General features: G+C 43.6%; 11 protein-coding genes across 16 annotated transcripts; 5 read left to right on the top strand and 6 right to left on the bottom strand.

Annotated features, from left to right (window-relative positions):
- Positions 1 to 14: 14 nt before the first annotated feature.
- MAN1 (LEM domain-containing inner nuclear membrane protein MAN1) lies at positions 15 to 2,571 on the bottom strand. Of its 4 annotated transcripts, none has more exons than XM_086827887.1 (3): positions 2,353 to 2,552; positions 2,120 to 2,211; positions 15 to 2,049 (listed from the first exon to the last, which is right to left on the bottom strand). In XM_086827887.1, the coding sequence occupies exon 3, from the start codon at positions 2,036 to 2,038 to the stop codon at positions 77 to 79; it is 1,962 nt and encodes a 653-aa protein (XP_086684013.1). In that variant the 5' UTR covers positions 2,039 to 2,049; positions 2,120 to 2,211; positions 2,353 to 2,552; the 3' UTR covers positions 15 to 76. The 4 variants fall into 4 exon arrangements, with proteins under 4 accessions (XP_086684013.1, XP_086684012.1, XP_020818224.2 ...); XM_086827886.1 differs by having other exon boundaries at positions 2,120 to 2,197; XM_020962565.2 differs by lacking the exon at positions 2,120 to 2,211 and having other exon boundaries at positions 2,509 to 2,571.
- Positions 2,572 to 2,579: 8 nt separating this feature from the next.
- Positions 2,580 to 5,448, top strand: Chi (LIM domain-binding protein 2 Chi). 2 transcript variants are annotated; one of them, XM_086827882.1, is made up of 2 exons: positions 2,580 to 2,750; positions 3,381 to 5,448. In XM_086827882.1, exon 2 carries the CDS (start codon positions 3,416 to 3,418, stop codon positions 5,153 to 5,155), a length of 1,740 nt encoding a protein of 579 aa, XP_086684008.1. In that variant the 5' UTR covers positions 2,580 to 2,750; positions 3,381 to 3,415; the 3' UTR covers positions 5,156 to 5,448. The 2 variants fall into 2 exon arrangements, with proteins under 2 accessions (XP_086684008.1, XP_020818220.1); XM_020962561.2 differs by lacking the exon at positions 2,580 to 2,750 and adding an exon at positions 2,964 to 3,114.
- Positions 5,449 to 5,456: 8 nt separating this feature from the next.
- LOC110191661 (uncharacterized) lies at positions 5,457 to 6,352 on the top strand. Its single transcript, XM_020962559.2, has 2 exons — positions 5,457 to 6,063; positions 6,148 to 6,352. The coding sequence occupies exons 1-2, from the start codon at positions 5,805 to 5,807 to the stop codon at positions 6,288 to 6,290; spliced, it is 402 nt and encodes a 133-aa protein (XP_020818218.2). The 5' UTR covers positions 5,457 to 5,804; the 3' UTR covers positions 6,291 to 6,352.
- On the bottom strand, positions 5,835 to 7,762 carry LOC110191658 (uncharacterized). Its single transcript, XM_086827883.1, has 2 exons — positions 6,489 to 7,762; positions 5,835 to 6,401 (listed from the first exon to the last, which is right to left on the bottom strand). Exon 1 carries the CDS (start codon positions 7,658 to 7,660, stop codon positions 6,566 to 6,568), a length of 1,095 nt encoding a protein of 364 aa, XP_086684009.1. The 5' UTR covers positions 7,661 to 7,762; the 3' UTR covers positions 5,835 to 6,401; positions 6,489 to 6,565.
- Positions 7,763 to 7,975: 213 nt separating this feature from the next.
- Positions 7,976 to 9,331, top strand: HSPC300 (hematopoietic stem/progenitor cell protein 300). The gene is made up of 2 exons (XM_020962560.2): positions 7,976 to 8,189; positions 9,143 to 9,331. Exons 1-2 carry the CDS (start codon positions 8,069 to 8,071, stop codon positions 9,250 to 9,252), a joined length of 231 nt encoding a protein of 76 aa, XP_020818219.1. The 5' UTR covers positions 7,976 to 8,068; the 3' UTR covers positions 9,253 to 9,331.
- A 491-nt stretch (positions 9,332 to 9,822) lies between these two features.
- On the bottom strand, positions 9,823 to 10,746 carry EbpIII (Ejaculatory bulb protein III). Its single transcript, XM_020962558.2, has 2 exons — positions 10,684 to 10,746; positions 9,823 to 10,343 (listed from the first exon to the last, which is right to left on the bottom strand). Exon 2 carries the CDS (start codon positions 10,328 to 10,330, stop codon positions 9,950 to 9,952), a length of 381 nt encoding a protein of 126 aa, XP_020818217.1. The 5' UTR covers positions 10,331 to 10,343; positions 10,684 to 10,746; the 3' UTR covers positions 9,823 to 9,949.
- A 614-nt stretch (positions 10,747 to 11,360) lies between these two features.
- Ak2 (Adenylate kinase 2) lies at positions 11,361 to 13,464 on the bottom strand. Its single transcript, XM_020962557.2, has 4 exons — positions 12,833 to 13,464; positions 12,119 to 12,355; positions 11,894 to 12,061; positions 11,361 to 11,831 (listed from the first exon to the last, which is right to left on the bottom strand). The coding sequence occupies exons 1-4, from the start codon at positions 12,932 to 12,934 to the stop codon at positions 11,613 to 11,615; spliced, it is 726 nt and encodes a 241-aa protein (XP_020818216.1). The 5' UTR covers positions 12,935 to 13,464; the 3' UTR covers positions 11,361 to 11,612.
- Xxylt (Xyloside xylosyltransferase) lies at positions 13,459 to 15,216 on the bottom strand. Its single transcript, XM_020962553.2, has one exon. The coding sequence runs from the start codon at positions 14,902 to 14,904 to the stop codon at positions 13,486 to 13,488; it is 1,419 nt and encodes a 472-aa protein (XP_020818212.2). The 5' UTR covers positions 14,905 to 15,216; the 3' UTR covers positions 13,459 to 13,485.
- Positions 15,217 to 15,279: 63 nt separating this feature from the next.
- LOC110191657 (uncharacterized) lies at positions 15,280 to 17,354 on the top strand. Its single transcript, XM_020962554.2, has 7 exons — positions 15,280 to 15,631; positions 15,692 to 15,860; positions 15,921 to 16,237; positions 16,297 to 16,482; positions 16,543 to 16,674; positions 16,740 to 16,865; positions 16,925 to 17,354. Exons 1-7 carry the CDS (start codon positions 15,440 to 15,442, stop codon positions 16,994 to 16,996), a joined length of 1,194 nt encoding a protein of 397 aa, XP_020818213.2. The 5' UTR covers positions 15,280 to 15,439; the 3' UTR covers positions 16,997 to 17,354.
- Rsph4a (Radial spoke head protein 4a) lies at positions 17,325 to 20,712 on the bottom strand. Its single transcript, XM_020962552.2, has 4 exons — positions 20,265 to 20,712; positions 19,160 to 19,352; positions 18,176 to 19,100; positions 17,325 to 18,086 (listed from the first exon to the last, which is right to left on the bottom strand). Exons 1-4 carry the CDS (start codon positions 20,579 to 20,581, stop codon positions 17,377 to 17,379), a joined length of 2,145 nt encoding a protein of 714 aa, XP_020818211.1. The 5' UTR covers positions 20,582 to 20,712; the 3' UTR covers positions 17,325 to 17,376.
- A 131-nt stretch (positions 20,713 to 20,843) lies between these two features.
- Positions 20,844 to 23,245, top strand: LOC110191682 (synaptic vesicle 2-related protein). 2 transcript variants are annotated; one of them, XM_020962596.2, is made up of 9 exons: positions 20,844 to 21,156; positions 21,216 to 21,371; positions 21,434 to 21,690; positions 21,747 to 21,871; positions 21,933 to 21,996; positions 22,059 to 22,184; positions 22,247 to 22,318; positions 22,375 to 22,769; positions 22,824 to 23,245. In XM_020962596.2, exons 2-9 carry the CDS (start codon positions 21,260 to 21,262, stop codon positions 23,107 to 23,109), a joined length of 1,437 nt encoding a protein of 478 aa, XP_020818255.1. In that variant the 5' UTR covers positions 20,844 to 21,156; positions 21,216 to 21,259; the 3' UTR covers positions 23,110 to 23,245. The 2 variants fall into 2 exon arrangements, with proteins under 2 accessions (XP_020818255.1, XP_086684010.1); XM_086827884.1 differs by lacking the exons at positions 20,844 to 21,156; positions 21,216 to 21,371 and having other exon boundaries at positions 21,967 to 21,996.
- Positions 23,246 to 23,351: the final 106 nt, after the last annotated feature.

Here is a 23,351-nt window from a genome sequence, read left to right as displayed (position 1 = left end):
GAGAACGCCTTCTGTACATGTAAAAACAAATTCGCATTTAATAACTTAAGTATCTAGGTGTAGAGTTTTGTGTATTTTATGAGTGAGTGTTGTTGCTGGACATCTCGCCTGGGTGAAAGTAAAGCAAAGGCTCGGCCGAGGGCTTGGGGAAACGGCTTAGATAGCGTTCAAGTCTTAGGAATTTAATCGAAATCAGGCGCTTGTCGAACCACCAGCCATTGATCTCGTTGTGTATCATACCGGCGTCCTCTTCTGTGGCGCACCGGATGTAGACCCAGCAGGACTGGGTGTCCAGTTGCACATCACAGATCTTGCAGCGTGGTCCCACCTTCTCGATGATGGACTCCACGATGGACTGCTTCAGGTTAGCCTGATCGACTTCCGAGGCATCAAACATGTGTCTTATCTTTAAGCAGGGCGTTGGTGGATTTGCTATCTTGTTGGAGTTGTCGAATGCGGGGCTCTGCCACTTCTTGACCACACCCAATTCCTTCTTGTCTAGGTTCCTGTTCCAGGCCATGGTGCGTAGCGCCTTGCCGTCCCGATTAACCATACCGAACAGTACGCGGCTATCGTTTTTCTCCAGAGCCTTGAGCGCCTTGTTCCAAGCAGACAGGTGCTTTGAGCGATTCTTAGCTGGCACAAACTTCTCCTGCATCTGGTTTATGATCACCTCGGGACTCTCGTTCTGCGAACTCTGATAAATCAATTCGTTAATTATGTCCTTTGTGAATTGGTCAACTGCCTGCAAGGCTTCCTTCTGTTTAACGCGGTACAGGAAAACAGCAAAGTAGATGACGAGGCATCCCACTGCCACTAGAATAAGCGTACCGATCATCGTGAAGAAACGAGTCATTTTTTTCATGACAACGCACTTGAGTGGCAAATTGGGTTCAGAGAGCTCGAAGTGAGCAGCGTTCTTCGAGGACTGAACCATTTGTATCATCCACTGCGGATTTTCGACAATAAGGTATTTGGTGGCCATCATATTAGTGTGTATAGTTCCCCGGTGGGTCGTTGGGTTGCCGACGACCAGATCCCTTACAAACTCATTAACATCCAAATTGGGTGACAGGGTGGAGTCCTTGCAGTGATGAAGCCTGGCTCTCTCGTTCAGCTGCTTGAAGATCTGGTCACTCAAGTCTAGGGCACTCGTAAGGACATCCTTTTCTATGCAGGTGATTCGCTCTGTGACCAGTTGCAAATCATTGGGATTACATAATGTATATTTCAGCACAGTTTTGTCAATGGGACTGTGTTCAAACCGCTTTCCCACATACAGGACTGTGATTATTGTCAGGAAGATTAAAAAGAGTAAGATAAGCACTTGTGGTATTACATATGGTCGGATGTCCGGGTTCTTAAAGAAGTTTTTGAGGCCCGCCCAGGATAAGCGGGGGAACCTTTCGGTCCTTTGAGGCACTCTCGATGCCTGCGTTGTGAATGGTACTTTCGTGTTGAATTTTCTCTGGATCGTGGTGTCTCGAAAGCTGAGCAGTCTGTTTACAACGCCTCCGTCCGACATCTTCACCTTGGGGCTCGGTTTGCCGTAATTATTCGACGAGTCTATGGAGTACGGCAGGGAGCAGGGCTGCTGCCGGTATTTGCCGTTCATGCCTCCCAGGCTGAGAGACGGCGAGCAGTCTCCGTCGTAATTCGAGGCTACTACCGGCGGCGGTGCGTACATCTTGGAAGCTGACAGATGCAGAGGGCTCGAGTCACACTCTTCGAAGCTGCGACTGAAGGCTGAGGGACTCCTGCTGAGATCAACATCGTTATTGTTGTCTATGCCATTGCCATTGGTATAGCCCGTCGGGCGTTGTGGGTACTGGTAGATGGGAGAGTCTGATTGCTCCTTGGAGTACAGCACGTAATTGTTGCTGCGCTTTCTTAGCTTATCGGCTCTGAGATGCTTTTTCAACTTCTGAATTAGAACCGAACGCGTTGTCTCGGTCACCGGGGTGTTGGGAAAACCGTTCTGAATTAGCTTCCTTTGTAGGTCAATGTCGCTTAAGCTATTCAGGCTTTCGGTAGACATTTTGCCTCGCTCTGTGAACAAATAATAAGAACTGAATTAAATCGAGACGACTATTGCGGTTCGAAAATGCTTTCAACAGACACATTTCTGCACACATGCATACAGAGGAATGTGCATATATAACTGCATAATGAAGCAGATTATCAGAAGTTCTTGAAACTGAGACGAAAATACTGAATTAAGAACAAAATAAGGAAAACACGGAAAACATCAAAGAAACGAAATTAATGTAATCAGGAAATTCTTTGTATAGTAAAACAAACACGAAGAAATGTGAGAAATAAATGCCGTTTACAAAGTGCAAATATACATACACAGTTACACAGATATGAAAATGGTCAACGAATTTGGCATCACTACACTTGGTGGCTGTGCAACAAAGTGATTATTATATAAATATCAAACAAGCTAACAGATTTTGAACAGTCTTAAACAACCATATTTTGATTACAAATTTATACGGCACATACTAAATTATTAAGTCAAGGGTGCGGCGAGAAATATATGAAATAAATGAAACTGAAATGGAACATGATTTTTTACTCACGACATCGGCGATATCGATAGCTACAACTTTTTGGGTACAAATTATTTATCTAAAAAAGGGAATACTATTTATAAAAAGTAAAAAAAAAAACATTTTAATGATCATAACTTGTTAGGAATGTTGAAATATTTGTATCATACATTTTAATTTGTATTTTAAAAAAAGGTATTATTAATTGGCTTTTCTTTGCTTAAATGTGGCAGTCAGTGTTCACACATACGTAAAATAAAACCAAAAACTAATTTAAGTATCAATACCGTACTTAAAAACTTTAAGGCTAGAATATTAAATTTTTTTAATACATAAGCTCATTTTATGTTTTAAAAACAACATGCGTTTCGTGTTTCGTCTCCATCGTTCCGCAAGTAAGTTAAACTCATCGTTTTCCCACCACCTACCTATCGAAGTGGGCTATTTGGAAAGCGATGGCAAAACTATCGGTGGAGGCCAATCAGTTTTCTTAAATTGTAGATACATTTATATGTGTTTGTGCTTTAAGAAATTAAAATATTGTATGCCTTTTGCAAAGGTGCGTATACGGAACTAACTTGTTCGTTTTTAATTGGAAATTATTTCGGTCTTTCGTGCGTTTTCCCACTTCAAACGTGAGAACGAGCAACGAAAAGTGTGTGTGTGTACACACATATTTTGTAAATGCATTAGGACATATAGACAAGTGCATACACATACATACGTACAGGCGTATAAATATACCGAACGCTCGCCGCCGCGCCGAAGAGCTGCGTGAAATAATACTTAGGTGGGATCTAATGCATTTCTCTCTCTGGATTGCAGGCTGATGCGAATGCCCGATACAATCTAGCACAGGCATGAATCGTAGGGGTTTGAACGCTGGCAATACGATGACTTCTCAAGCAAACATTGACGACGGCAGCTGGAAGGCGGTTTCCGAGGGCGGATCAATGCTGCCCGCGTCCAACTCGGCGGCCCTCAATCCGGACGGCAGCAGCAACCAGAGCGGATTTCCGCAGGGCGGCCTGCCGTACAATTCAGGCGGCAATCCCTATCCACCTGCCGGCCAGTCTTCGCCCGCCGGCAACCAGTCCATAGTGTTTCAGAACGCTAACCAGCCTGGATCGAATACACCTCAGTATACCTCGTCACCTGCTCCCTCAGGCTCATCGACACCCGGACCTGTTGGTGCGCAGAACATTCCCGGTAACTATCCGCAGTCCTCGACGGCGGGCAACTTCAACGGTCCGGTCGGCGGACCCTTTGGCTCGCCATCCTCGGGCCTGGGTCAGTTCAGTCGGCCAGCCAGTTCCGGCACACCGTTCAACAGCGGTCAGGCCGGCCACTTCTCATCACCCACGGTCTTTGGGGTTGGCGGGCAGTTCAACCCAATGCCGCCGGCGTCTCCGTTCGGCCACGGTGGCAACCACCCGATGATGGGCGGGCCACAGCAAATGGAGCGGATCGACCAGGGCTTCAGGCGGCACAATTCCTACTTCAGTCACACCGAGCATCGGGTCTTCGAGCTGAACAAGCGGCTGCAGCAGCGGAACGAGGAGAGCGACAACTGTTGGTGGGACTCGTTCACCACGGAGTTCTTCGAGGACGACGCACGACTGACGATCTTGTTCTGTTTGGAAGACGGGCCCAAGCGGTACACAATTGGCCGCACGCTCATCCCGCGCTTCTTTCGCAGCATATATGAAGGCGGCGTGTCCGATCTGTATTTCCAGCTGAAGCACGCTAAGGAGTCGTTCCACAACACGTCCATCACGCTGGACTGCGATCAGTGCACGGTAATCACGCAACATGGCAAGCCCTTCTTCACCAAGGTCTGCGCGGATGCAAGACTGATTCTGGAGTTTATGTATGACGACTACATGCGCATCAAGTCGTGGCACATGACCATCAAGGGACACCGAGAGCTCATTCCAAGATCCGTGATTGGCACCTCCCTGCCACCCGATCCGATGCTGCTAGATCAAATCACGAAGAACATCACAAGAGCCGGGATCACCAACTCGACCCTCAACTATCTTCGACTGTGCGTCATACTCGAGCCGATGCAGGAGCTGATGTCGCGGCACAAGGCGTACGCCTTAAGTCCGCGGGACTGCCTGAAGACGACCCTGTTCCAGAAGTGGCAACGCATGGTAGCTCCGCCCGGCAAGAAGGACCCGCAACGGCCGCCCAACAAGCGGCGCAAACGAAAGGGCTCCAATTCAGGCGGCGCCGGCAACAACTCGAATACACCGCCCGTAACGAACCAGAAGCGATCCCCCTCCGGCCCAAGTTTTTCCCTTTCCTCCCAGGACGTGATGGTGGTCGGTGAGCCGACGCTAATGGGCGGCGAGTTCGGCGAGGAAGACGAGCGTCTGATCACCCGATTAGAGAACACGCAATATGATGGAACCAATGCCGTAGAGCACGATAATCACACCGGATTTGGTCATGCCGACTCGCCCATCTCTGGATCGAACCCGTGGAGCATTGACCGGGCGGGAGCTATTCCAGCCAGCCCTGGGAACGGGGCGGCGCCGCAGAACAACGCGAATATATCTGACATAGACAAAAAGAGCCCCATTGTATCGCAATAGAACTTAATAAAAACATAATATTTCGCTATATATATTGTCAAATGTATTTTCATACTTGCATGTAAAAATATATTAAAATAAAGCTTTCAAGTTTTAGGAAATGTGTATATAAGACATACATACATTACATACATATTAATACTATATAATTTAGTACTTCTAAGTCGTCTTACTCTATATACTATCTATTATATAATTGTAGCGTACGAATAATACTTCTGTTCTGTCTTGACTGCCTTGCAAAAGTACTTAATGTGTTTTAGTAAACATAACTTTTAAGCACAACGCAAAAACCATTGAAAGCTCTATTTATTTGTACGTTTTTTTAATTAGCAGCAGGTGCTGTGTTTTCAAGACGTTTTTTAGATTTTAGGGCGGGTTTATGTATAAAATATTTACATCTATCTCAAAATCTGTAAACGTTTTCTGAGTTTATGGAAATTCCTGACCAAAAGATAAGTTGTGTGGATTGATAAAGATGTACCTATAGCAGCATCTTCAAGGAGTCCTACGATAAGCCTACGACCCTTGAGAGCAATAGCATCTCTTGAGATGACATAGCTCTCTGAATTTAGCTGGGATTATTATCGCACCTTACCCACATGCATATGTGTAATCATTACTACCCTTTGCGCATGCACGCTTCTACATGGGATACACAGTTTCTGCTCCACATTTCAGTTATACAGTCGCGCGTTCAGAAGAAGGAGTGATGCTATTGCTAAATAAAAACCGAGTGCTTTCTTTGGTCGTTAATTTTATTTTTGTAATCATTCTAATTTCCTCAAATGTCCAAGCCGACGAGCGAAACATAAATAAGCTGTTGAACAACCAGGTCGTAGTCAGCCGCCAAATTATGTGCATTTTGGGTAAAAGCGAATGCGACCAATTGGGACTACAACTGAAAGGTAATTAAAATTTAATTTTCGTCAGAAATATGTCGAAATTTCTGACTTGTATGCAATTGAAATTTGTTTACAATCTGTTTACAGCCGCTCTTCCAGAAGTTATAACCAGAAAATGCAGGAACTGCTCTCCCCAACAGGCTCAGAAGGCGCAAAAGTTAACAACGTTCCTGCAAACCAGATACCCGGACGTTTGGGCTATGCTCCTAAGAAAGTACGATAGCGCCTAATTAGTAATGGCAATTGAATGTTCTTCTCATGCAGCGAATATAATAAATTAGTTTCGACATCATTTGTAGTGTTTCATTTTCCAGCTTCACTTCCATAGCCATTTCCGTCCTCTAAAAATTAGAAAAGCAAAAAATGTAGAAATCAGACGAAGCTCTCCTTCACCAGACACAATCAAAGAAGGCATAGCTCATACATACAATTGTATATTTTATCTGTTCTTTATCTTTATCTTATTATTACATAAAGTCTAAAAGTACGTCTTTAGCGGGGCCCATCATTTGGTGTGACTTTCCACATAAACCGTGGCATTGTCAACTCCTAAAAACTGATGTATGCTCAGTGTAGAGAGCATTTTCATCTGCCCCTGATATAGAACATCGGCTATTATTTTCTCGGCATATATAGCCTGAGTGGCGTCCATGGTTCGCAGCTTGTGGGCGATGACCTTGCCAAAGTTTGAGAAGTGATCGTCCAGCTGGCTGTCGGCACTCTTCAGCGCCAGCGAAAACAGTCGCTCAACATCGATTGTGGATAGGTCTGCCCGGAATTTACCCGGTGGCGGATCATTGTCCTCTGTCACCTGCGAGGACACAGAGGAGGAGCGCTTTCGACTGATGTGGTTCTGCTCCTGATTCTGGGTCTGATTATGATTTTGTCTCGGTTGGGCGACAATGCGTTTGCAGTGCTCGACACTGTCTCCAAGGGGTTTCACCGAATCGGGAAGTGATTTTCTACGCGCCGACAGGACTCTGTTGCTGCTGCTGTTGTTGGCGGGTACAACGATCTCTACCTCCTTGATAGTGGCGCCGCCAGCATGGTTGTTAGCGTTGACTGTCTTAATACTGATGACGGGGTCAGCGGTGGTGGCGGCGGCCTCCTCAAAGATGGCACAGAATTCATTCGCACTGTTATTGGGGGATAGCTTGTTGCTGGAATCCGTCTTCGGTGGCTTCGGCAGGCTCTCTGCGTCGGAGAACTCGTCGCAGTTCTCTGGGAGCGCCAGCTGAGCCGCCGCGCTTTCGGAACAGGCCTGCTGCTCCCGCTTGCACTTCTTGTCCGGGATCTCCTCGTCCTTGAGGAACATTAGCGACTCAAAGTAGCGCCGCTTCGGGCAGTAGGGCTCGTACTTCTCGCCTTTTTTCTTAACCTCGTTGTACTTTCTTAACTGATGACGAAATGCACACCGAAGATTGTTTATCTTTTGCTTTGTTCTTTCGACATTGTACATCTCTCCATGCTTGGTGGCTACTTCTATAAGCTTCATGTACGCCTCCTGCCGTCGGCTCCGATTTCTGAAGTCGGCAGAGTCCGCTTTCCAGAGGCATGGATTGCATTTATATTCCTCAATAAAATCGTCGATAAAATCCATTTTTGTTTACTAAAAGAAAAACACAGTAGGCGAACGGGACTGAAATGTATGTTTGTATGAATGTGTGTGCTATCAATAACTATCACTTCGTAATTGGAACAGTGAAATTCGAACACCAACATGCTCATATGACTGTACTATATCTGGTATTCAGTATTTTTAAACGTAATTAGTCGTTGTACTATTAATCGTTAATTATTTTATATAATTCTGCTATATATAAAAAAAATGCTCCTTCTAGGTAATATTTATGTCTGAACTACAAAAATCCTTTTATTTTACAACAAACCGGTATTTTGTTCGGTAAACGCCTTAATTCTTCCCTCTGGGCACACTGCTGATAACTGTTCCCGATAACTACAAATTGTTCATATAAATAAAATAAAGGAGAAAATAAAGCACCTGAAAATGAGCGGAGCTCACAGAGAGGCCATTCAAAAACAAATCCATCAGGACTGGGCGAACAGAGAATACATTGAAGTGATAACTGCCAGCATAAAGCGTATAACTGACTTTCTAAACTCTTTCGGTAAGAAAACACAGCCAAGTACACGGGCCCCCATATTGCATATGTGTGCGTACAATAGTATTTACTCTTGTATTTATGAACATACGAATATTATAAGCTAGCTAACAAAACATTCATTGTCATTGAATTTATTTACACGAATAGTAAATCAACAAACATACAATGCGGTTGTTCGTTTCGGCGAAAAATAAGTGAAGAAGCTGTGTATGAGTGTGTAGATAAATCCGGTATAGACGGTCGGCCCAAAGACACATCTGCTGGGTGTTAGTCTTTATCCGGCTTACTGACTGTTATTTTATTAATAATAATAGTAGTGGCTTATATATTCGTTTAGCATGGCCCTAAAGTTATAAATCTGTCAAAAACAATTATTCAAACTTTACTGAGAAGATTGAAACCCTATAAATGTAGCTATTACATTATAAATAAATAGGTTACTGTGTGAGAAAAATGTAACATAAATTAGAATCTGAAGACAGATGTGTAATATTTCAATCAAAAAGGAACCTAACTTCGGCACGCCGAAATTTATATACCGTTACAGATAGAACTTCGATGACTAGCAATCATTACAATATAATTATATATATTTATGTTAAAAAACAATGATACCTGCTTTGTTTTCATTCACATATACTTGTTATATTTACCGTTTTACATTGACAGATTTGCATTTCTCTATATCTAACAATCGTTTGTATGGCACCTATATGATATAGTCGTCCGAATTTCATTAAATTAAACACAAAATTGTAGAATAATATATAATGGCTATATCTTAACTTTATATGGTCTGAGGTGCCTCCTTCACTGCGTTGTAAACTTCTGACTGATTTTATAATACCCTGCAAGACATAACAAATTTTGAAGGAACATAAAGTTTAAATTGAAAGAATAGCGTCAGCAAGTCCTACTGGTAATAAATTACTATATTATATTTTATTACCTTTCAGACATGTCCTGTCGTTCGCGGTTGGCGGTACTAAACGAAAAACTAACCATCCTGGAACGGCGTATAGACTACTTGGAAGCGTGTGTCGCACAAGGAGAGACATTAACGTAAACGCACTTGCAAGTTAAACCCGTATATTAACCCTAAGCTTTGTACATTTATAAGATAATTAAAAAATACCGATAACATATTTATTAATATTCTTTTGTCCCACGATGTGAGACGGCTCTTGCCGTGACCTGAAATAGGTTCTAGTACACTGTTCGTTCGAAGGACAACGCTTTTTTCATGGTTGAGTTATTCGCCGCTGTCGGCCACAGGTTTCGAGTCATTGCCTCTTTTAAGAATAATATAAGTAATAGTTCCAGAAGCAAGACCAAACACGCGATGTTTACCAACCGACCGTTGCCAACTTTGGATTTGCAATGTTAATGCAAATCGGCGGACTCAAATTCTATATCGAAACCATATATTAAGTCTAGACGTAATCTTGTGACTGCTGCTTTGTTGTTAAGCTTTTAATTGTCTACCGATTTGATCGCTTGATGCGTCATCGATCAAGTGGCCTACAAATTTACATAAGTCTAGACTAAACTGGCTCATTTTGCGGAATTAATTGAACTGATATTAGATATTAGATATCTGTAATTGCGAAAACGCTCCTTTGAAAACAGTGTTGTGTACAAAACAAATCTCTTTATTGAGCGCACGATCGGAGGATAAACAATTTGGATGGACATGATATTTAGATAGACCTAATTAACAGTGTGCGTAATAACAATTGGGTTTCGCCATTGCCAAAGCCAACTTAGACCTTGATTCCGGCGGAGTTGGCCTGAGCGCGGTAACGCTTGATGTAGACTTCCTCGGGATCGTACTTGGCCTGGAGCTGCTTCCACTCCTCGGGCTTGTTGTCAATAATGTAGCGGATGACCTTGTCGGTGTTCTGACGCTGCTTCTCGCTGCACTTGCTGCACTCTGTTTTCAGGGCGTCCGGCAGGGACTTCTTAAGCTCGCGGCCCTCGGGAGTGCACTTTCCGGTGTCGATGAGGCACTTGAAGTAGTTGTTGAACAGGCGGTCCGACTTCAGGATCTCGTCCACGTCGATGTTGTCGTACTTGGTGGTGTACTTATCCTCGGCTGCGACCAGGACCAGTCCAAGGACGAAAAGCGCAATAACCATCTTCATTTTGGAGGGGAACCTGCCAAACACAAGCGAAAAATAGGTATTAATATTGCGAAATGGGCACTTTTTCACATTCGCAAATGGAGCGAATCGCGGTCGGGAGGCAACCAGTTTTGGAGCCTAACCTAGAGTCGGGGGTTTTAAATGGACAGTGACAATGGAAATCTTTTCAGATACGGACTGCATTCGCCGAATGAATATGCATAGAAAAGGCCACTTGGTATGCATATCTGGTTCGGAGCCGAAAGATGTCACTGTTTACACACTACAAAACTGGTTGCTCGCGTCTCATTTGCCTAACAAAGCTCCCTCCGATCCGATCAGCACAAACGATATAAATGAATTATAGGTCTTACAATGGAGCTCGACTTGTATTGAGACGGAATGGATGTTTAGCAATGCAGCTGCTGGAACTAACTGAAAAATGTTTCTATGAAGTTTGGCTTTTATACCTGGGCTTCACCTGCGAACTTCAAGTGTAGTACACACCAATACAGCGCCGCCTGCACACACTTTAGACTTTGAAGTGTAAGTCGCTATTTGCTAAAAAGTCAAGCCAGTGATTAGTCAATCGTCGTTATAAATTTATATAATATGTATGCGATAGTTATACGTACTTAATTTGGCATTAACATTAGGGAGCTTGACGTATGTACGTTCGAGCGGCAAGGCTTTGCGGCTATATGTTCGATTTATAGGTTCTGTTTACAGGTAAACCCAATAAAAATTAATCACTTGATCAAATTTAAGTTTCCCATTAACCACTTCCATTAGCAAATTTCCATTTACAACACTTGAGGTGTGGTGTGTGCAAAATGACCCTTCAATAATCGTTAGCTCTTACAGATGATTGCTTTTGATAGTTCTCGGAACAATTAGAGCCAGTTTATTAATGTTTGAATTATTATTAAGTTTTTAAGCAGAAATCAATTAGATTTCATACTAAGCGGAAGCCAACAAAGTCCTGAAGTCATATTTAGTGAGGGAAGTGCTTAAAGGTTAAAGCTCGCCTATTAATTTAAACTTTGAAGGGTCTTTTTTAGTAAGTTTTATTATAGTTACAAATAGTGAAATGTAAAAAGTAACACTTATACATTTTAGAAATCTGTACAAGGAAAGTAGTAGATCTCAAACAATAGTTATTTCGTCTATTTAGGTTTTCCAGATGCAATTCTTTACTCTTTAACTTTAGGCTTAAAAACATTGTGTTTGTGTTGTGTGTCTCAAAATAAATTGTCGGGAGGCGGCGGCAGTATCAGTACTTGGATCATTGCGCTTGGACAAATCACAATTGAAGTTGGGCTGCTGGACGTTTGCGTTGGAATATGGTTTCGATGGTGGAGAAGACGTCGCTGGACTTCTTCGCGGCGTCCACCTTGAAGTGCAGACCTCTCAGGCCGTAGTAGTCGACCAGGGGCCGCGTCTGCTTGTGATATGACTCAAGCCTCTTTTTCAAAGCTTCGGCGTTGTCATCGCTTCGTCGCATCAGCGGTTCTCCGGTAATCTGAGGGGATAGATACACATTGGATTATTGCCACTTTGAAAGCATTCCCTGAGTATACTAACATCATCCGTCATTGGCTTTTTAGGAGGCGCGAATTCCTCGTGATAGGATCGTCCGCTGGACTGATGGATAAGGCGGCCGGTGATTCGCCTCACTAGCAGGCTGTCGTCAATGGCAAACTCAATGACGGCATCCAGATTGGCTTTCCTCTTGTCCAGCAATGTGTCGAGCTGCAAGAAAATGGTAATTGAGCAAAAATTTGAGAAATCTTTAAGTAACTCTCTTACCTTCTCGGCTTGAACAACAGTCCTGGGGAAGCCGTCGAGCAAGAAGCCATTCTTGCACTCGGGCTTGTCCAGGTTGGAATCAATCATGTCCACAACCAGGTCATCGGAGACCAGTTTGCCGGCATCCATAACCTTCTTCAGCTCGGCTCCAAGCTTGGATCCGGATGAAATTTCCGCCCGCAGCATGTCGCCAGTAGATAAGTGGCAGACGCAGAACTTCTCCTTCAGCAGCGGAGCCTGAAAGTGGCATAATTAAAATACATTGATAGCAATTGGGCGACCTTTAATCAATTTATTGCCGCGCGGCGTATCACAACGGTTAGCAATTAGCGACCAGCCGAGATAAGATGCAGTTCTAGCAGAAAGCAGCGAAAGTTCTCGTATGTTGCGTATAGAATTACTCAGCGGAACCTATGTACATGTCGGCAACCGGTGGCCTCATTCTCCGAGACGCGGCAAATTTACTCACTTTCAGGGTCAAGCATTTCTTTAGAGGGCATTCAAGGGACACGACACACATGTAGATACATAATTTTAGAACGTGTAGCGTTACATAAGTCTCCAGCTAACCACTTTGTACCGGCATTAACAAAATCCATCACTCTTACTTATTTACAAACATTCGACCCGCACATTTTGAACACGTTGTATTTATTTATAGACTGCATGTAGCGTCCCATATCACTAAAACACATTATGTAACTTTGAACCCACCTGCGTTCCCTTGCCGGAACCTGGCGGCCCCAAGAGAATGGCGTTGATGCCGACGTTCTCGGGCTCATATCGCTCCACTGGTACAGCTGCATTCGGCGCCATCGTTTATTGTTTATGCTGAACTTTTGCTTAAGTCCTAATTCATAACTAAGCGAGCCAGAAATGAAGGTTAATGAGATAAGATAATATGAAGAAATCCTCACACGAAACACCCTGTTTAATGTTTATATATCGATAACTATATGTATCGGTATGCACCACTGCTTGGAACTAGTTCCTTTGGAAGCTAAATGGAAACTAGCGAATTTATAGATATTTTCTAGCCAGGCCGGCAGCACTGCTCATTTTGGCGGACAAAAACAAAATTAAAAATTTAAACAATTTCAACGGTGCCGCTTAACAAAAAAAATAACCATGGTTTTTTTTCCTGTCTTTGCCCGGAAACAACAACAGCAACAAAGAGGCGACAGAAAAATAACAACAAATGCACAAACGTATTTTTTTGTTGCATTTTTGGAGTTTCTTCCTTGTTTTTTTTTGCCAATTAGCAATTATTGCTTATTTTTCCAAAATTTAACAACTCATCAACGCATTAAAAAAATAAAAGCTAAAAAAACGCATTTCAATTATTATACTATAACAATTTAATTCATTTATTCTGGAATTCGCGTGTTACAATTGCCATGGTACATTTTAATATTGCCCTCGCAGCGGAAATAAGCGTCGAATATGTCGCTGTAGCCGTGATCCTTCCACCAGGTGCACAGCTGCCGGTTCCAGATGCAGTCTAATCTGTATATCAAGTTGGGGTACTCGTAGCCGAGGAGCGTGAAGAAGTCCTGGTCCCCCAGATGGCCCTTGAAGGAATACTTGGCCACCAGCGCGTGCACCTCCGAATGGGTCAGCTTCTCCAGGTAAGACTTTGAGTTCCTGATGCGGTTCAGCAGCAGCAGGACAACGCCAGAGTTGAGACCAGGATAGCCGTGGCCATGGAGGTGATTATGCTGGCTGCCGCCCATTAATTCGTTGTTCATCGGATAGTACGGGTTACCGAAACTGGTCTTCGGATACCGCACACGGTACCGGTACAGGATATGGCGATAGACGGGAGTTAGTTCCGGGGCCAGCCCATAAAGCTGGTGCGGTAGAAAATGGTCAAACTCGTTGAACAGCAGTCGGACATCTGATCGGAAGACTATATCACAATCCAGCAGAATGGCCCTGTTCAAGCTCCTGTCGGCGATCCTGTGCAGGCCGAGAGACAGGAAAAACAAGGAGTCGCTATAATAGGAGTTGGGTGTTGAGCTAAAGTACGGGGAGAGCTTGGCAGCAATGTCTTGTATTATGCCGGAGCAGACTTTAACATCGTATATGGTATATATCACCGTTCTGCGGAATCTCCGAATCTGCCGCTGCAGGATTTCCAGCACCGAGGCCTGGCTCTCCCTGTCTGTGATAACGTGCAGGTGCAGCTGGGCACTGGTGTGCTTCAGCAAACTGTGTGCAAATAGGTCAAATTTAAGGTTCAAGTGGTAGTTCTCCCGCGTGTAAATGACGAATATGTTGTAGTCCGAGGCTAGTCCGTTGAGCTGCTCGCCCAACTCCAGGTGCGCTGAGGACGAGTAGTTCAGCAGGTAGTGGGTCGGCTTCAAAACGGGCGGCACTGGCGCCGTCGTCTGCTGGACATCTGCTGGAAACCTCGCCTCCTGTTTCTCGTCTTGGGACAGCTTATTGAGCCGGCTGGAGAGGAAGGCCGAGAGGATGTTGCCCCGCACCAGTAGATGCGTATTGGCGAAGACAATAAGCACGCACATACAAATAAATATCAACAAGAGCACTAGCTTCTTCTGCCACCTGCACCGCAGCAGGGTCCATGTCCAACCTTTCGGCTTCTGGCGAACCGAGTTTCGTCGATTGATGATCAGTGTCACATTCTCCTGGTCCTCCATTAGCTGCGATTTACACTTCATTCCGATTCCGTACATGTTTAGGTCCGTGGGAAACGTTTTGTGTTTCTGACTTATTGTTTTAAAGCTGTACTTGGCCATTTCGAATTGCGCGTAACAGTGCATCAACGAACCGATTTTAATTCATAATATTGGGCCCTGTTAGAACACACTAAACGGAAACTCTGAGCGGACGAGCAGGGGCGCACAAAACATTGCGAAGACTGGCTTTAAACTTAATTAAACTAGATCGATAAAGAGGGCAAAAGCACGTAAAAATCAATGACGAATGCCTCTTCTTGCCGCGGCGCCAGTAACAGTGGCGCGCACACAATGTATGAAACACCCTGTTTAACGTTGATATATCGTAAACGAAATAACGATAACGAGTTATATTAGCAGGCACCTACTGCTTGGAACTAGTTCGCACTGCTCACGACAACTAGGAACCAGTTTTCACTGCTTGCTTTCCTGTGGATCTGCTTGGTTTCCTTATCAACTGCATTACCGCCAGCTGGAAAAAGCTAAATGGAGATTAGCGAATTTTTAGCTATTCCGAGCCAAGCCGGCAGCACTGCTCATTGTGGAAAAACAATCATGCGCAAAAGTTGTATTTTTATCAGTATAAGAAAGAGAAAATGTAAAATCTAAGCAGCTCACAATGGACTGTCATCACCGCATTGAGGTCCCTTTGCGGGCTGGAAAGAAAATGAAAAAGCGACGCGAGCTGGACGCCCTGATCGCCACCCAGTCCTCGTCGAAGAGGGCCAACCGGAGGACCACTGGCGGAGCCACACATTCCCAGGACAAGTTGCTCTCTGTTTCGACCGATGACCCTGATGATTACGCATGGGTAATATTGTATTTACAAATGAACATATTTATGTATGTATATATGTGTGGCTCTTTTCAGACAAATGTCGCTGGCTCCAGTCGCCGTAGCCATCGGAAAATTGCCTATTTCCGCATGTGCGGTCCGCTTTTATTAGGAATCATTGGCATTTTAATTGTGGGCATTTTGTACTGGCTCTACTTTGATCTGCGCCAGCAACTCTACGACTACCGCCAGAAGATGGAGGAGGGTGAGCATTATTTGGCTCGTTGTGGAGAAACGCCTTTTATCAATTATATAATCTTTACAGTGTCTGCGATGAGCAAAAACTTTCCGGACACGCTCCAGAGATGGCACGAGACTTCGTCCTACCTGTTAAAGAATCAAACTGTCGTCGTTAATGAGATCAGTGAGCTGCAGAAAACCATGGAGAGTCTGCGGAACAACTTCAGCAATCTGGAGGCGACGGTGGCGGCCCAAAGGAATCACGGCAAAGATGAGAAGCTGGTGGCCGACTTCGGGGCGAAGATAGAGGCCGTGGCCACTGACATAGAGGCTATAAAGGAGCACTATAACAAGTATATGGAGGTTCAAAAATCCCTTCAAGCGGAAACAGAAGCTCTGAAGGTACGATTGCCCCCTAAAACAACAAAATGCTTTATTAAATCGATTTCAAACACTTTCAGGTTAATCTATCGCAATTGCCAACGCTACAGGCTAATGCCTTGCCTGCCAACTTGTCGGACGATATTACAGCTCTTAATAAAACCACACTGAACTCCCTTAAGCTTTTGGCAAACGACTTGAAGGATGCCAATAATACCCTAAGTCAAACAACGAAAATGCTTAGCGAGGAAATATCTCTGCATAAGGTATTATTGGTATTATTGATGCGTATCAGCACAGATTTATTGCTAATATTATATTTACAGACGAAAATAGACGATTTGCTGGATCGATCGGAAAATATAACATCCCATGTTGCCACAATTAGCAACAGTTGGCCGGAATACAAGCAAAAAGTAACCGGCTTCGACGAGTCGTTAGATAAAATTGAAAAAGAGGTAATTAATCGGACGTTTCCTGCTCTTGGAGACTATCAAGATTAACGAATATTTATTAACCGCAGATAACGTTAGCAAATAGCAAAAATAGTATGCTGGCTGCCTCAATGGATCAGCTAAAGAGCTTTTGCATTCAGAGCATGGCTACTAACACATCTCCCCACGTTGAAGATGGCTCAGCTATAACCAAGGTAGCAGCTTTGTAAAGATAAAATTATCTTTTATTTTTTTCACCTTTGCCTAATTCCAGCTCGCCAACGAGAAATTTTTAAAGCCGTCTGCAAATGCCACTGAACAGCTCCAGGAGGCCCTGAAGCAATAAGCCAGCCGTTTTACCCTTTAGTGATTGTCTGTTGTAATACCAAATTTGTTCGATTCCGTATTTAGCCATTAGGACATCAAAGTCACAGCCAACGATTGCTAATTTATATTTATCGTATTTAACACACGAGACAGCTGCAATGTACATACGGTTCGAAGAGCTATTTAACTTAATGACGATTATGATGCACGTGTGATTTCAGTTAAGTTTACCTTTAAAGTCCGTATTTAGGAGAGGCAACATTGTACATAGGAGAGTGTAAGTCAATACTATTATTCACTTTAGATACACGATATATCTATTTTATTTCCATATAATAAAACGAAACTAAAGCTCACCAACTTTATTGCAAAACAAACATTGAATTTAACAAAACCACGCTAGTCAGCATCATCGTACTGGTCGTCAAATTCGTCGTCATCCTCAATATCCTCCATATCCTCTACCACATAATCGGCCTTCTGCTGTTTCCGGAGCAGCCAGGCCCGGTAGGCATCCTCGTCCTCAACGGTCGGATCGTTGGCCTCGATAAAGTCATCGGGCTCGTGCTTGTACTCCTCTTGCACGATCGGAAGGTGCTTGAAGGGAATGTTACGGGCAAAGTATTTGTGGCCCCAGCCCAGGTAAATGGACTCGCAGGTGTTCTCAAAGGTAAAAGTGAAGGCGCCAGGCCAGACGTTTGACTGCATGATCAGCATGCGCTCCTTCTGGTTGGTGTACTTGCTGGTCATCCGGATGAGCCATGGGACCGGAATCTCTGCGCACCTATCATTGGCGCACGATGACAATATACTGGGACCGACTTCGGGCTGATTGAATCCCTCTATCATGCCCTCCTCTTCTCCCTCCTCTTCGCCCTCCTCCTCGTCTTCCTCTTCCGCCTCCTCCTCCATTTCGTCCATGAGCTGCATTTTGAGGTACAGTGCCAGAGCCTTCTCCCTCTCCTTCTGGGCCTTCTCTTCGTCGTACCACACGACACGGCCCTGGTTGAGGATATTTGATCGGACATGCACCCAGGCCACAGGAGTGGCCAGCGAGCCCAGTGGTTCCACCTGGTATTTCTCATTCTTTAACAGCATCACATCGTTATCTGTAAATGGTTTTAGGAAGACAAGGAACTCATGGGTAGAGGAAAACCTTTCCCCATTTATTTGTTGAAAAGAAAGGTCAAGGATTTACCCTCGATCTGCTCCTCTTCGGCCTCGTTGAAGTCCTCATTCTCTTCCTCCTCCTCCTCCTCTTCCTCCCCTTCATCCATATCTTCGCCATCGAATAGCCGCTGCTCCTTTTTGGTCATCCTTCGGTAATAGCCCGCGGGTGCAATATAGGTGCCGGCCGTAATGCGACCAATCATGGTGCGGAGGTAGTGCTTCTCTTTGCCTGGAAAGCAGGGATATGATATCACGTCTGCTTCTAGGTCGCCGGTTAGGAACTTCTTTATCTGCCGGGAAACGACAATCTGCCGGGGCGTCACGATGGGTAGCTCAATCCAATCATCGTACAATGAGTTAACCACGAAATAGGAGTATCTATTGCAGCCGAGGCCGATCATCTCCGGCGGAATGTCATAGAATTCGATTTCCTCGACCAATGGAACGGGCACTGCTTTAGGTTGCATCTTCTCCAGCTCGTCGATCGGAAAATCCTCCCAGCCGTAGATGCCAGGCGTGAGCTCCGGCCCAATGTGCGGTGGTGGGGGTCTCTCCTCTCGGTCATTGCGCATCTTTAATGGCAGCTGCTTCTCCCTCATCTCCTCCTGCATCAAGACCAAGCGGGAAGCCACCTCCTCGCGCGTAAGTGACGCTTCCACAATGTAGTAGGAGGCCTTCAGACCGTTGATGCAGCCCCAGAAACGACACTGCATGATCGAGGGATGGGTCTGCAGACGATTCATGGCGCTCGCCAACTGGAAGATGTCGTCACTGCAGATACTGAAGCCGCACTGGTTCCAGTAAAACTGTAGTTGTTGGACGCGTTCATTGAATGTGATAAAGAGTCGCATCGAATCGTCGATGACGATCCTCAAGTCTTCCTCGTTGGCTTTACCCTCCTCCCCATACATATCCTCGCCGTCCACATCCTCGCCCTCCACCGTATAGGGCAGCTGTGGAAGAAGCCCCACCATTGGGTAGAAATAAGCAACAGATATTGGTGGAGGTATACCTTCATGGACTGGAGAATTTGCTTGGCCACCCGAAACGTGCGCACCTCGTCGAATATCGCGCTTGGCGGGAAGCGTTCCGGCAAATGGAACTTCTGTTCGCGAACATTCCTGCTGAATTCCTCGAAGAAATCAATCACATTCGGCGGACGCTCGTCGATCACACGTTTTATAATGTCACTGATGTGATCGAATCTGTTTCAGTAGGTTAAAGAATATATATAAAACAAAGAATGGTATTATATTTTCAGTCAGAAGCTTATAACGCTGAGAAGGAGTCTTTTCCGGCCCTATAAATTATATATATTCTTGATCAGCATCAAAAGCTGAGTCGATCTAGCCATCTCCGGACAAAATATAATTTTTCAACATTTTTTCAAAATTTGAAAATTTTATAAGGGGTTACATAGTTAAAATTGTCAAAAATGTTTTTTTATATTTTAATCTGAGTATGCAGATTTATTAGGCTAACAAAAACTAACATAACGCAGCTTTCCGATTTAAAATTACTGATCTTTTGGCTTGGTTATGAGTATTTTAAACTTTGATTTGTTGAACAAATTGCCTTATAAAAATATAATTAAATCCACTCAAAGAATGGTATTATACTTTTAGTTAGAAGCTTGTAACACACAGCTTGAAGGAGTTAATTCCGACCCTATAATCTATATATATTATTGATCAGTATTAACAGCTTAATCGATCTAGCCATCTCCGGTTGACAAATAAATTTTATAAGGGGTTACATCATAAAATTGCCAAAAATTGGCAAAAATTTCAATTTCAATTTTAAATGAAGTATGCAGATTTATTAGCCTAACAAAAACTTGCATAGGACAGCTTTCCAAATTAAAATTAATGCTCTTTTGGCTTAGTTATGAGTTTTTTAAAGTTTGGTTTGTTGAATAAATTGTTTTATAAAAATATAAATATATCGACTCAAAGAATGGTATTACACTTTCAGTCAGAAGGTTGAAACGCAGTGAAGGAGTCATTTCCGGCCCTATAAACCATATATATTATTGATCAGCATCAACAGCTGAGTCGACTTTGGCATTTTTTGTTTAATTTCAAAACGTTATATATATATATTTTTTTGATACTTACAAATTGTCACCACTCAGAGTGCTGTACTGCTGCATTATTGACTTGGCCACGTTCAACTCGTAGCCAATATTTGGGGCTCCGGGGAGCGTTCCCTTTTGGACATTGCATTGCGAGTCAAAGGCTCCTATCGAGATGGTGGAAGTCGAGGACGAGGACGAGGATGTGATTATGTCGGTACAGTGAGGAGAGTTTTCCTCCTCGACGGGCTTCTCGGGCTCTTTTGATTTCTTCGTTTTTGGAACGCATGCCGAAGGAAGAGCAAACTGGGAACTGGATGTGGAGTCCAGTGAGAAATTCCGACAAGAATCTCCGTCCATTGTTAAGTGATCTATTTAACGCTGATAAGTAAAGATGTGTGATGTTCTCAGAAACTGGTGTATTTACAATTGAAAGTATGAACATTTGACAAGATGTTCAAGATACTAAAGTAGCATACTTTGTTAGTTAGTTATAGTTGATTAAAAACTACAAGTCGTTACATTTTATATTGATTATAATTTTTTTTCAATTTTTACCTGTTAATGCAATCGTTATCGATTGATAAGCCAACCGTTAAGACGGGCTTCTTGTCCTATCGTTATCGATCGACAAGATGGTCGTTACCTTTTGACCAAGTTGCGAGAGTTTCTAGTGTCTGTGTATTTGTGTTGTTTACATTACAACTGATTCTCAGTTTTTTATTTGCGAAAAGAAAGTGCCCAAGAAAGTTGTGATTTGTTTAGCTGCACTGCACTTAGTTCTCTTTTAAATAATATTATTTATAAGAAGGTGAATATAAAACTGTAATGTGCATCCAAGTATCAAATGGAACGTATTCTGGGTGTCTATATCAGAAGACATAAATCTTAGATCTTACTACAACTTTCTTTACCATATTTGAGTGTCTGAAAAGGTAAGACTTTAAACAGTACGTAATGTGATTTACACTGAAGTCTTATTTATGTTATATAGCAAGTCTGGATATATAAAGGAAGGAACCTTGATACCCCAAAAAGATGTATTATTTAAACAATGATACAGTGGCTGTTCCCTCCGCCGTAAATTTCGGTCAAAGGGAAACACACTCTTCAACTTTGGAGCTAAAGACTGTATCTATAAATCCGGATGGCGAGTACCAAGTGAATTTCACACATTCTTGACCCAACTAAAGATATTGTTTCCCTTCACAGACACCTTTACTGTGCAACAGGCAATCAATGCCTTTGGCTTCGGCTGGTTCCACGTCAAATTGTCGCTTCTGGTGGGCCTTTGCTGGATGTCCGACTCAATGGAAATGGCCATCTTGAGCATTCTGGGCCCAGCCCTATTCTGCGAGTGGAATGTCACGAAACTTCAGCAGGCCTCGGTCACAACGATCGTGTTTCTGGGCATGATGCTGAGCTCCAGTTTTTGGACTCAGCTGAGCAACAGATATGGTCGAAAGTCGGTAAGATGTCACACTACCAAGATGCCTATTATATCTAACTTAAATGAGTTTCTTAGGCCCTCACCTTGTTTGGAGTATTATTAGTTTTATATAGCATACTAAGTTCAGTGGCGCCCAGTTATGCGTGGCTCTTAACCCTGAGAGGTCTGGTTGGCTTTGCCATCGGCTGTGTTCCACAATCGTGAGTTCATTTTCAGGGAATTTCCCTTCATCTTCTAAAAGAGTTTATTTTAACTTATAAGTGTCACTTTATACGCGGAATTTCTGCCGACGAAGCACAAGGGAAAGTGTGTGGTTCTGATGGATGTAAGTATTTCGTAGAAGACCCGTATCTATTATATAAACAATATACGAAATTGTATTTGCAGTGCTTCTGGGCCTTGGGAGCCTGTTTTGAGGTAGTATTGGCTTTGGTTGTGTATCCGTATTACGGATGGCGTGGGCTTCTGGGACTCTCGGCAACGCCGCTACTGCTTTTCACTTTATTATCTCCGGTAGGTATAATTGTTAAATTAAAATTAATTGTAATGTAATATATGTTTCATAACTTTCTCAGTGGCTTAGCGAATCGGCACGATATTACTCCTCCAATGGGCATAGTGACAAGGCCATCAGGGTTCTTGAACAGGTGAGAATGGAATGACAGCCATAAAGGATATTAAAATCGTATCCTGATTCTCTCAGATAGCTCACAACAACAAGCGGCACATGCTAATGGGTCGCCTGATTGCCGATGAAGAGCCCAGCTCCACGGAGAGCTTCAGGTCCCTGCTCAGTCCTAGTCTTTATAGAACCACGCTTTTGCTCTGGTTTATATGGCTCGCATCGGCCTTCTGCTACTACGGACTCGTGCTGGTCACCACCGAGCTCTTGGTGGCCAGAAATAAGGAGAATAATCCGAATGAGTGCGTCACCTTCATGACCTCCGACTTTATGGATCTGTTGTGGATTACCCTGTCGGAGTTTCCGGGCATATTGATGACCATTAAGGTGATCAAACTCTTTGGCAAAAAGAAAACTATTGTGCTGCAGTATCTGCTTCTGGTGATGTGCACGTTGGTGCTTATGTCGGTTAATAGGTAGTATTACTATATATTTTTAATCTAGTATTATAGTTATTTCCTTTATTTCAGTCGCTTTTCAACTTCCTTGACTCTCTTCATTGCCCGAGGAACGATTTCGGGGATTTTCCAAGCCATCTATGTGTACACACCGGAAATATATCCCGCTTCCCTGCGATCGGTAGGAGTTTCCGGCTGCTCTGTGCTAGCTCGACTAGGCGCCATGCTGACACCCTTTGTGGCGCAAGTTTTGATGGACACATCCAAGGTGCAGGCTATATCCACATATGCCGTTGTGGGTCTATTGGCATCCATAGCATGCGCTTTCCTTCCCCGAGAAAATGTCGGTTATCATTAGAGGAATACCGTATAGAAATTATAAGATAATTTATTACATAGCTCACAGTGAATTTCTAAAAACAAACCTAATCAGATTGCCTAGTTTTAGGCTTTGTCTATGAGGCGCTAGTAAAGACAGAGGCACAAACACCGAACTATTCTAGAATTTTATTGTTATACCCTGGCAGGGTATTATAATTTCAGTCAGAAGTTTGCAACGCAGTGAAGGAGGCACCTCCGACTATATAAAGTATATATATT

The sequence above is a fragment of the Drosophila serrata genome, unplaced genomic scaffold, assembly GCF_035046125.1.
Source record: "Drosophila serrata isolate PLE 108 unplaced genomic scaffold, ASM3504612v1 contig_184, whole genome shotgun sequence".
In the NCBI taxonomy this organism is placed as follows: domain Eukaryota; kingdom Metazoa; phylum Arthropoda; class Insecta; order Diptera; family Drosophilidae; genus Drosophila; species Drosophila serrata.
The sequence above is the reverse complement of the archived record's forward strand: the minus strand, read 5'-3'. Positions and strand labels throughout refer to the sequence as shown.

Excerpts from the sequence above, each read along its gene's own strand:
- MAN1 (XM_020962565.2), bottom strand. The coding sequence starts at position 2,038 with ATGTCTACCGAAAGCCTGAATAGCTTAAGCGACATTGACCTACAAAGG.
- Chi (XM_086827882.1), top strand. The coding sequence starts at position 3,416 with ATGAATCGTAGGGGTTTGAACGCTGGCAATACGATGACTTCTCAAGCA.
- LOC110191661 (XM_020962559.2), top strand. The coding sequence starts at position 5,805 with ATGGGATACACAGTTTCTGCTCCACATTTCAGTTATACAGTCGCGCGT. Across the intron at positions 6,064-6,147 it reads ATTGGGACTACAACTGAAAG|CCGCTCTTCCAGAAGTTATA; the intron begins GTAATTAAAATT and ends ATCTGTTTACAG.
- LOC110191658 (XM_086827883.1), bottom strand. The coding sequence starts at position 7,660 with ATGGATTTTATCGACGATTTTATTGAGGAATATAAATGCAATCCATGC.
- HSPC300 (XM_020962560.2), top strand. The coding sequence starts at position 8,069 with ATGAGCGGAGCTCACAGAGAGGCCATTCAAAAACAAATCCATCAGGAC. Across the intron at positions 8,190-9,142 it reads TGACTTTCTAAACTCTTTCG|ACATGTCCTGTCGTTCGCGG; the intron begins GTAAGAAAACAC and ends ATTACCTTTCAG.
- EbpIII (XM_020962558.2), bottom strand. The coding sequence starts at position 10,330 with ATGAAGATGGTTATTGCGCTTTTCGTCCTTGGACTGGTCCTGGTCGCA.
- Ak2 (XM_020962557.2), bottom strand. The coding sequence starts at position 12,934 with ATGGCGCCGAATGCAGCTGTACCAGTGGAGCGATATGAGCCCGAGAAC. Across the intron at positions 12,356-12,832 it reads GTTCCGGCAAGGGAACGCAG|GCTCCGCTGCTGAAGGAGAA; the intron begins GTGGGTTCAAAG and ends TGCCACTTTCAG. Across the intron at positions 11,832-11,893 it reads AAAAGCCAATGACGGATGAT|ATTACCGGAGAACCGCTGAT; the intron begins GTTAGTATACTC and ends CTATCCCCTCAG.
- Xxylt (XM_020962553.2), bottom strand. The coding sequence starts at position 14,904 with ATGCACTGTTACGCGCAATTCGAAATGGCCAAGTACAGCTTTAAAACA.
- LOC110191657 (XM_020962554.2), top strand. The coding sequence starts at position 15,440 with ATGGACTGTCATCACCGCATTGAGGTCCCTTTGCGGGCTGGAAAGAAA. Across the intron at positions 15,861-15,920 it reads CCGCCAGAAGATGGAGGAGG|TGTCTGCGATGAGCAAAAAC; the intron begins GTGAGCATTATT and ends TAATCTTTACAG. Across the intron at positions 16,238-16,296 it reads CGGAAACAGAAGCTCTGAAG|GTTAATCTATCGCAATTGCC; the intron begins GTACGATTGCCC and ends AAACACTTTCAG.
- Rsph4a (XM_020962552.2), bottom strand. The coding sequence starts at position 20,581 with ATGGACGGAGATTCTTGTCGGAATTTCTCACTGGACTCCACATCCAGT. Across the intron at positions 19,101-19,159 it reads AAATTCTCCAGTCCATGAAG|CTGCCCTATACGGTGGAGGG; the intron begins GTATACCTCCAC and ends CTTCTTCCACAG. Across the intron at positions 18,087-18,175 it reads CGAAGAGGAGCAGATCGAGG|ATAACGATGTGATGCTGTTA; the intron begins GTAAATCCTTGA and ends AACCATTTACAG.
- LOC110191682 (XM_020962596.2), top strand. The coding sequence starts at position 21,260 with ATGTATTATTTAAACAATGATACAGTGGCTGTTCCCTCCGCCGTAAAT. Across the intron at positions 21,872-21,932 it reads ATCGGCTGTGTTCCACAATC|TGTCACTTTATACGCGGAAT; the intron begins GTGAGTTCATTT and ends TTAACTTATAAG. Across the intron at positions 22,770-22,823 it reads GTGCTTATGTCGGTTAATAG|TCGCTTTTCAACTTCCTTGA; the intron begins GTAGTATTACTA and ends CCTTTATTTCAG.